Source organism: Stegastes partitus, unplaced genomic scaffold (genome assembly GCF_000690725.1).
Source record: "Stegastes partitus isolate 25-593 unplaced genomic scaffold, Stegastes_partitus-1.0.2 Scaffold966, whole genome shotgun sequence".
Classification (NCBI taxonomy): domain Eukaryota; kingdom Metazoa; phylum Chordata; class Actinopteri; family Pomacentridae; genus Stegastes; species Stegastes partitus.
In genome coordinates, this window is record NW_007578697.1 from 69818 (window position 1) to 80240 (window position 10423).

General features: G+C 40.4%; 1 protein-coding gene across 1 annotated transcript in view; it reads right to left on the reverse strand.

Moving 5' to 3' along the window:
- LOC103366693 (ras-related protein Rab-40C) overlaps nucleotides 1-10423 on the reverse strand; it is a 21925-nt gene continuing 11502 nt past the window's right edge. Inside the window, exons 3-6 of the mRNA XM_008294482.1 lie at nucleotides 6281-6341; nucleotides 6117-6194; nucleotides 1937-2159; nucleotides 1-296 (exon numbers count right to left, since the gene is read on the reverse strand). Of these exons, the coding sequence (XP_008292704.1) occupies nucleotides 22-296; nucleotides 1937-2159; nucleotides 6117-6194; nucleotides 6281-6341 (637 nt within the window). The 3' untranslated portion in view covers nucleotides 1-21. The remainder of the gene's footprint in view (nucleotides 297-1936; nucleotides 2160-6116; nucleotides 6195-6280; nucleotides 6342-10423) is intronic.

Sequence of the window (10423 nt, forward strand, 5' to 3'; positions counted from 1 at the left end):
ACCCCACGCCGCGGTTAGGAGTTAGGAGATTTTGCAGTTGTTGCGGGTGCAGTTCTGCGGCGGACTCTGCGGCGGACGGATGGACTTGGAGCGCTTCAGGCTGTTGCCTTTGGAGCCGCCGGCCGGGTTGGCCAGCGAGTAGGAGCGTCCGTGCATCATGACGGCGTTCATTCCGTTGGCCATGGAGAAGGACTTGAGGTGGGACTTGATGGCGACGGGCAGCGGCAGCTTGTCAATGAGGTGGACCGGCGTGCACGACACGATGGCTCTGCAGCAGAGGTCCTGGAGGCTGAACACTGCAGGGGCCGAGAGGAGGGAACATTAGGATTTATGGACAGAAACACTTAAAAATGACCCTGAACCCTCAGGAGCTTTGACACAAACCTGCAGAAACGTCACCCAAACCAGACAAATTAAAGCCTTTTGTCCAGACACACAAATTTTTAATCAATCTGGTGCCAATTTAACATGTCTTGTTCTGATAAAAACTCAGAATCAAAAGAACCCTAAAGAAATTCTACACAGTTCTAGTAATGTTTTTATCACAAACCCAGTAAGAAGGAAACATTCCCACAATGATCGCAAACATTACCTACTAGTTCTAATAACATAGAATATATCTAACCATCAAAGAACTTTGTAAGTATAGCTAAAATTTCCTACAATGTTCCTATAATATTAAAAACCTTTAGCTGCAACAGTCAGAAGGCGTTTCGAGAACGCTGTCAGGAACACAGATGATGTTCTGTCATAACAAAGGGGGAATTCTGTAGGAAGAAACACATTCCTGATTTTAACGAATGTACATATTTCAAAAAACTTAAATTAATTTAAAGTCCCACATTGTTCCACGGGCTGCAAGGTGGCGCAGTTGGTTAGCACCGTCGCCTCGCAGCTACAACATCCCTGGTACACTTCCCGGTTAGGACTCGCATCTCTGGGTTCTCTGGCTTCCTCCCACAAGGTCCAAAAACATGTTGAGGTTAATTGGTGATTCTAAATTGTCCGTAGGTGTGAATGTGAGTGTGCTTGGTTGTCTGTCTCTAAGTGTAGCCCTGTGATAGACTGGTGACCTGTCCAGGGTGTCCCCTGCCTTCACCCTGAGTCAGCTGGGATAGACTCCAGCCCCCCACGACCCTAGTGAGGATTAAGCGGTGTATAGATGATGGATAGATGGATATTGTTTCCCTTTTGAGTGAATAAATTAAAGACTCTTGAAATCAGAAAAAAATGTGGACTTCCTTTAGGCTTGAGAAACGGTAACGAGCGTCCTCGTATTCTCAGAACTTTTCTTTTACACCTCCAAGTTTCCAGAACATGCAAAACACTAGAAAATAGATTTTCACCATATGGGACCTTGAGAGCTGTTCAGGAAATGATAATGTTGAGTGGATTTACTGAGGAGAGCCCATCTGTTGTGTCACTGCAGATACTTCTCCATTAACCTTGTCGTGCTGTTGTGTGTTTTTCTGCCTCAAAACGTGGAGACAATATAGGAATTAAAAGTGCAAAAATGAGACCAAAATGTAGCAGAGGAAAACTCAACTGCAACTGACAGAGCAAATGTCCTGTTTACAGCCAAAACGATCTCCGGCTGCTTCCAGGGGAATATTTCAGAGCTCGTGCTGCTTATTTAACACATCAAATGAGCACAGAAGAGCCGAGTCTCTGCACATGGAGCTGCTCACTGCTAAGTCTCAGAGGATATGCAGGCCATCACTTCCCACTGCTTTAATCTGTAATTACGCATGAGGGAGACGGACCGATGACAGGAAGGAGAATTAATTAGAGAACGAGAGTCTGGAGAAACGACATCCATCTGGTGACAACTGTGGTCCATTAGCGCTCATTAACAGACCGACTCTCATTTGTTTTCTGCTGCTCAGACTTCACACTGTGCGGTAAAAACCAGTGGTTCTGCTCAGTTTCCACCCACCTCTGTTGGGCCTCCAGAACTTCTCCATGCCGTGCCTCATCAGGACGATGCGCGACAGCTCCGTGAAGGACTCGATGACATTGAAGTTGCACAGCGGGCTCACCTCGAAGAAGGTCATGCCGTTCTTCTCGGCGTACGCCCTCGCCTGCTCGGTGGGAACCTGCCGCTTGAAGGCCAGGTGGAGGCGGTTACCTACGAGGATCCGAGGAACACCTGGGGCATGCTGTGAGGAAAAACACAGGAGAGAAGTTTCAAGTCATTCTGCACAATTTATGAGACATTTTGAAGAAGTTTCAAGACATTTTGGACGGATTTCTAGTTTTTATTGGATAAAGTTTGAGACACTGTTTTTGTCATTTAGTTTCAGAGAAAACTCAAGACATTATGGACAGATTATAATACATTTGAAATAGTTTTTGTTAATTGAGACAAATGCTGACTCACTCTGGAGACGTTTCAAGACATTTTGGATGAGTTTTGAGTTATTTTTGCAAGTGTTTATCATTTTGAAAACATTTTTGGAAATTTTGGAGAGACTTCAAAACATCTTGGACCAATTTTTTTTATCATTTTGGACAAACTATGAGCCATCATAGACAAGTTTTTATCATTTTGCACAATTGTTGACTCATTTTGTCGAGTCAAACACAGATAAAGAATTTTCTTTGGGATAATATGGGCACATTATTTATTTTCAGACCCTTAAATATCAATGTGTGAAATAAAAGTGCTGAAAGAGGGCTGGCAGGCTGTTCATCTACGAAAATGAAATAATAAAATTCCACACATTTCACACACAACTTCTTTATAAACATCAATATTTAATGCTATAAAAATTTCAGGCAAAGCAAAGTCCAGCTGGAACTGTTCTAAAAACAGCAAGATTTAAGATAGAATTAACTCACTGGTTAATTTCACAACTTCAAGTGTCAAATAAAATGTTCTGGGAGGGAAAAACAAGGTTTGGAGTTGCTGGAATCACTTATTCCCAGACAAGCCGTATTCAGCTGATTAAATGCATCAGACATTAATACAAAGTGACCAGCGGAGGTTTGTTATTAATTCAACACGCTGGCGGCGGCAGGTCTCTCTAAATCATCCCCATCTGTTCTGACAAACTGAATGAAACATGAAGGCAGCGAGAGGCCGACCTCCTCCTGACTGTCACCACTCATCAGCCTCTCCACAGAGTCCTCCTGTTGCCTTTTCATGCTCTGAGCCTCCGCTGAGGTCGGCCGCAGACACTGAAGGTTTCCACAGATGTCAGGATTTGTACTGTGCAAGTGGGCAGTTCAATGGTTGGAGTCAAGATGCACAATAAGTCTGGAAAAAAAGCCGTTTTACAGACTTATCAATACTCTGTATTTGTATTATTGAGACCTGGACTCACACTTCTGAACAAACTGACACCCGGCAAACACTCATAGATGAGATAAATATTACAATAAAATCTACAGATAAGGGCTGTCGTCTCCTGGTTGTTATTGATTCTTATTGGTCAGACAATCATGGCAACCATGTTTTTATAACTCTGAACTGCCTGAACCTAAAAGATACTACTCAGTCTAACTTATTCAACCGTCTGAACCCCAAAACCTGAACTGAAGGGCAGGTTATCTTTACAAAAACATCCAAAATTGAAGCATCTGTCACAGCCAAAAAATGAAAAAACAAGAAGAATCGACAGTCCTTGGACTACTCATCTCCAACTCTGAGCTTAAAACCCCAATATTTCATCAAAAATAACTTGATTCTACATGTCTCATTTAAAAATTCACCAAAAACACATCTGTACAAACCAGATTCGGTAAAAAGCAAAAGATTCTACACTTCTCGGCCCAACTGTGAATCCATTAGTGACTCACCTCTGCCAACAACAGTCACGTGATGATGATTTTTCTGTCTATCTATGATTTTAGGCATTCTTGCTGCTACTGTGTGTCAGCAGGAGGACGATTTAAATAAATCCTTGCAGCTGCCACCCAACTGACATTTTTTATTTTTTTCTTATTATATGTAATTATATTAATATATTAATCATATAACTGCTTGTAAAGTGTATCACCAATTACTTAGATTTTTAGTAAATATTCAAGTACAAATGCAAAAGCAAATACGATAAATTAAGATTTCATTTTTTGGGTCATTATGATTTCAGGCATTCTTGCTGCTCCTGTGTGTAGGCAGAATGAGTGCTTAAATAAATCCTTGCAACCATCAACCAGCAGCAGGATTTGTTAGTTTTAATATTCAGTTATTCAAAGGTAACAGAGCGCTAACTCATTTGCAGGAACATATGAGGGCATTTTTCACTATTTTCTGACATTTTATAGCCTAAATGATTTAAATGACCGAGCAAAGAACGAATCAACGGACAAATGGAGCGCATACGGATGAAAATAATCCGTAGCCGTGCGCAGAGAAGCACATGAGAGTAAAACTGTTATCAGTGCAGCAATAATAGCTGCTGATTATCTTCTACTCTACACGCTGTTTATCTTTCATCATCCACAGATTTCATCTCCGCTGCGTTTATGTGGCCGGTCGTGGCAACTCTGTGGAGGTGGAGCAGGAAAAGACCAAACTGGAACACACATTCCACAGGCCAAAAATACCACCAAACACACAACACACACACACACACACACACACACACATATATATACAGACACACAGACACACACTGACAAGGCGGACATCCTCTGAGTTTCCAAGTTTGCAGGAAGGACGTGAAGCAGCTCAGGCTCAGGTTAAGGGATTCACTGCTGCAGTTTAAAATCATATATATGAGAGAGATTTTCCAATTGCTCAAGTCGCCGGAATAGTTCAGTGATTCCTGCAGGATGGACGGAAGAAACAGCGGGAATTTGCAGAAACAAAATATGATTCAGCACAAAATAATGAAGACAAAATCAGAGCAACAAAACAAAACCTGCTTGACTGAAAATGCAGGAAATTGGATGAGACAGAAAATAAATTCTCAAGCGAAAATACAGAAATTAGAAATTAAGATTCAAGGTTTTTGCATTTTTTATAAAACAAAATGAATTAATTTTAATTTATTTTTTAAAGCAGAATGTTTATTTCTCATGTTTACTTTTGCATTTTTGCTTGAAAATGTATCACCAACTATTCAGATTTTCAGGTAATTACTAAGTCAAATTTCAAACAAAAATGTGGAAGTAAACACTATAAATTGGGATTCCAGGATGATTTCTGGAATTATAATTAACTTTGCTCGCATCACTCATATACACCGAGGTAGACAGATACTGAGTGCACAAGAATAGTGTAATATCCGTTCTTCTACACAAATATGTAGAACATTTAGAAATCATGTGGCAGTTTAAAATACTGATTTTTCAACGTCATCAGTTATGCCAACTATTTTTGGCAGCTCCAGAGCTTTTTGAACTGGAAATTTTACAAATAGATAACTGGAAAAAACAAAAACAAATCAGCAAATGGGCATCATGTGTCACCTTTAAGTGGAACGGCATCTAAATAATCCACTATTCTGACTTTGCTAAAACAGAATCTGGACTTTGGTTACGTCTCGTACTCGCATCTCCTTTCAAATGATGATATCTGGCTGAGCTCAAGGCTGAAAGATGAAGTCGGCACCGTGGGCCTATGACTTGAGAAAATGTACTTCATTACTGAATCTGTAAGCTCTTCTGTAATGTTATTTAAACACTGAACAGTTTGTTGCACAGATGCATAATAGTTTCTAGAAAAACAGCAGCTTCTTTTGTGGCCGGCTACTTCATTTCCAGTCAGATAAGCTTTGTATTTAACTTACAGACACAAAGGAACTCTTTGCACATCTGTTTCATGAGCTCAGCATATCCAGAAGTTTCATAAAGACTCCCATACAATGTCTGAATTGCAGAAAATACATTTATTCTTAATACTGTGGTGCTGCACATTTATTGTTGCTAAAATCCTGTGTGGGAGTGTTTTCCCGATAGGTTAAAGACTCATTTTACTAACAAAAACTGCAGAGCTCCTGGAAATAATGTAGTTTTTTGATCACAGCAGGACGTATTGGAAAGTCTTTGGCTGCATGTTCAGTATTTTTTATGCTGTGAGAAAAGAGCTCCAAGTGCTTTCAAACCTTGGATATTTTTTATACAGAGAATAATTCATTATGTTGTGGTTGGTGGTGCCTTTCACTCACCTCATCGATCTCTCTGATCCACCTGTCGATGCCGTCGAAGGACCACCGGTTAGTGATGTCATAAACCAGCAGGATCCCCTGAAACACACAAACACGCACTTTGTGAGTTCTATGAGTCACGCAGGTTTACTTAATGCAGAATAGAGTTTATGTTTGTTCCTCACCTGAGCGCCGCGGGAATACGAGCGAAATATGGTGCAGAACCTCCCCTGTCCTGAAGTGTCCCTGAGGAGGAGGAAGAGCGACACTCAGCTCACACGGAAAATCTTTTCTTTCAGCCAACAAGACAAACCACTAACCCGACTTTTTATTTTTTAATCAAAAAACTCCTTATTTAGTTTCAGCAGAGGCAGCGGTGATCAAATTTTCATGCAAACTGAGCAACACGAGGCCAAAGCTGAGGCGGAAACGTGCAGTGACTTCTTCTGTTTGTGCTTCATAAACTAAATAAACGAAATATAGTCAAAGTGCTGCATGTTGATCGGCTCCAGCTGACGACCTTCTTTCCTCTCACAAGACGACTTATAAAATCCTGCTGTATTCATCTGACTCATGCCTCGACACGACAAACTCAGGCTACATGTGGTGAGAATTAACCTCGGGGAGTGTTTGGATAAACAGCCATTTAAAACAGGTGTTAACACATAAAAAAAATATGAAACTTGACTCTCCAGTTTCACAGCCTGTTTAATATCACAGATTTATTTACAAAACTCTCCTTAAAGAAATCTGGCGAGCAGCTGCCACCATTTTCCAGCACGAACACTAAAAGTAGCAGCAGCCCTGTGAACTGTGTGTTTATCCACAGAAAAGGATCGTCTGTTGTGCAGCGAATGAGAAATAATTAAAGAAATGCTTTTGCTTCTTGAGGCAGGTGCAGTTCTGGCTTTGCTGAATAGAACTCACGGGTCAATAACTGCTTACTGCTGCAATAACTGCTTTTAATAAAGGATTTGTGTCAAATTTGGTAGCGAGAACGGAGGAAATTCAATGATGGGAAGCAGAGTTTATGCTTCCATTGGTGCTAAAGCGAAAAGAATCAATATCTTAACATCAAATGTAGCAGAACTAGAGCCTAGAAAGTCTGTAAGTCATACTCTGTCCTTTTATTTATCTATCTTCTTCAGTTTGTTCATGAATTCCATGTTTTAGTCTGAGCTCAAAGTTCCTCACTGGAACAAGGGAACAGCTAAATAGATTGTTTTACACATCAGGTGGGAAGAAAACGAATATTTTTTAATCACAGTGGCCCGATGATCGACATGCACTCACACAAATACAACCATGTCGAGTTTTAACCGTGGCAGCAGTCTGGAGCTCTGCAGTATAATCAGGATTTTTACAAATATGAATAAAAATATTGCACCAGATGGTGAAATAGCCCCTCTTCTCATTTCCTCTATTCCGTTTAACACCTGAGACACGAGGAGAGAGGAGTCAAGGCTACGGACATTTAACAAGACAAGAAAAGTAATTAAATATAGCTTGTAAATATGACTTGTTGGAAGTATGTAGGAGGTAGGAATAAACCGGTCATCCAATACAGGAAACAACAACAACCTGTGAACTACCACACCGACAATGTAAAGTTTTGCCGAAGATTTGAATCGTGCATTAAGACAGATTATCTACGCTAATGACGGTGTTTGTCTTCCTGCATGCTAATGTTCCACCAAAACAAATTCCTCCTTTAAATATTTCGAGGGAAAACCAAAGCGAAGTCCTTCGCTCAACTCCCCAAATGCTAATGAAGTGCAGCCAGACCTTAATGTGCCGCAGAATGAGCTGGATAAGTGAGACGATTCTCCTTGAGGTGCATTTTAAGAACTGAGACATGCTTGAAGATGGCGCTGAGATCGATTTCCAGGTCATAGACAGGAGGACGGAGGCCCAGAATAGAGAAGGGCACTCGGAGAGCTCAACTTCCACCCTGTCTTGCAATTTCAACCAAAGTGATGCAGACCTCCACCGAACCTGTGCACATGCTCCACCTCCCCACCAGGCTTCATTAAAGCTGGCAGCTTTTGAGTAATCTTAGACTAAAAAAAAAAAGCATTAAAGAACTGTGAAAAACCTCCATGTGTAACAGCTCCTCTACTGTCTGTGGTCATTCTAAGAGCTTCAGCTGAAGGCAACTGGACTTCTTTACCTCTTAAGACTTTTTGTTCTTAAAAGACACTTTATCCCTCTGTGGAGATTGTATTGTTCTAAGCGACGAAGAGGACGATCATGGCGTTGTGTTAATGAAATGCATCAAGTGTAGCTGCAAGTCCCATATTTGTTCTTTTTACTTTAATTATGTCATTACAGCTGCCCTCACAAAGTACGAACTGTTGAATGCAGAATGCAGATAATTTGGACTGAATCCTAACATTGCACCTTAAACTTTACCAATCAGCTGCACTTGTCTCTTGTTTATATCTGTGTAAGACATTGCGACATGTGTAACTTTGCAGAGCATTGTGGGTCTGTGTCTGTGAACAGGACTCAGCCGTCCACCTGCATCTCAAGGACAAAGGACACTCTTTTGAAGACAATAACGTACAGATTTTGGCCTGCAGGGAGGACAGATGGTTTGAGAGAGGGGTGAAAGAAGCCATCCATGTCAAACTGGAAAGACCATCCCTCAACAGAGGTGGAGGTCTGAGGCATCACCTCTCACCTGTTTACAACTCAGTCCTAAGAACTCTCCCCAGGAAGATGAAACCACATTCACACCCTGCCACAAAAGACCCTATCGAACCTCACTGTGTTAGAGGGAGCACTAACGACTCACATAATGAGAGGGAGGAGCAACAAACCCCCAAATGAAACCGAAACTCAAGTGTTAATGGCTCCTTAAGGTTATAAGTATCTGGAACTCCCAACTAGTCAGTCAGAACTGATGAAGCCTCTTGGATGAGAGGTGAAACGTCTTCAAGGAACTCAAGCAAGTCCAGTTGCTCAATAATCTACCAGAATTGTGGGTCTACGTTTAACATACAATGTACAGAGACAAACTATATAGCATGGAAATATGCATATCAAAACAGCGTCTTTATTACCAGCTACCAAATTTCTGGACATCTCAAGCACTGACGATAAACATCGACAACTTATTTCCATCTAATCTTCCAACTCTTTTTAAGGTATTAGCTCAAAAACAGAACATTTTAGAGAAACACAACACACCTGCAGGATCCAACTGGTGACTAAACCCACAATGTGTTAAGTTTGTCTCTCTCCTCTCTGTGTCTTATCTTTAAAAATGGGTCACAAGACAGTTTAATTAAAACAACGTCTCATAGTTTACTGACTGGCAAACAGGAGGACATTTGTTGGGGACTATTTTTGGAGGTGGATTAATCCGTATTTCTTGGGAGTATTTGTAGCTGCAGGACAGTGTTTAGTAGGTGGGACTGAGTGAAAATAAACCCATCATGAGATTTGGTGACACTAATAAATCCAGAGTGATGCTTTAAGTTTCTGCAGAGGAGTCAGAGTCATGAGGCAGAAATGGAAACGAAGCAAAGGACGAGGAAAAGATGATACAAAGATGGTAAAATAACACCGAGGAGAAGACTGAGGCAGCAAAAATAAAGAGGATCCTGCATCATACGGGGAAGTCGAGGCGTCGGTTCTCCCCCGAGGAGCTGAATTCTTTGGCCTACTTCCACCGAACAGGCCTTGCCTCGTACTGCAGCGTCTTAACTGACAACTAACACATCTGCTGCTGCTGCATCTCTACTGATGCAACGTTATTTATCAGACAGGAAACAATGTGTAGCAGACAAAGAGCTGAGGGCATGCACCTTGCAGCTGCATATACACTGTAAAAAGAAAAAAGAGGAACCTTTCTTTAACTGTAATTGTTTTCATTTTACTGTTATTTTGCATGTTTTCAGAAAAACTGTAAATAATGTCCACTTCAAAAAAAAATCTGTATTTTTGCAAATAGTAATTTGTGCTTTTACAATTTTTACAGTATTTAAATGAGCTATAAAATAACATTACTTTTATAGATATTAGCTGCTATTTAAAAGAACAATTATGTACATCAAGGGTTGAAAAGTTGTAAATAATTTTTTTAACTAGCAAGTTTTGTGAAATTTCAGATATTATTTAGCATAAAGACAGAATTCCAGTTTTTACTTGATCTAAATCTGCTAAAAATACAATAATTTTCCAGATAATTGTATTTGAAAAAATAAAGTATATTAATGATTAAAAACGTACAATAATTTTTTTAAACTGGTATTTTTTTCTGTTTTTTTTAAGTAACAAATACATGAGTTTGTCTCCCAAATGCAGGATTTTACACCTTAATC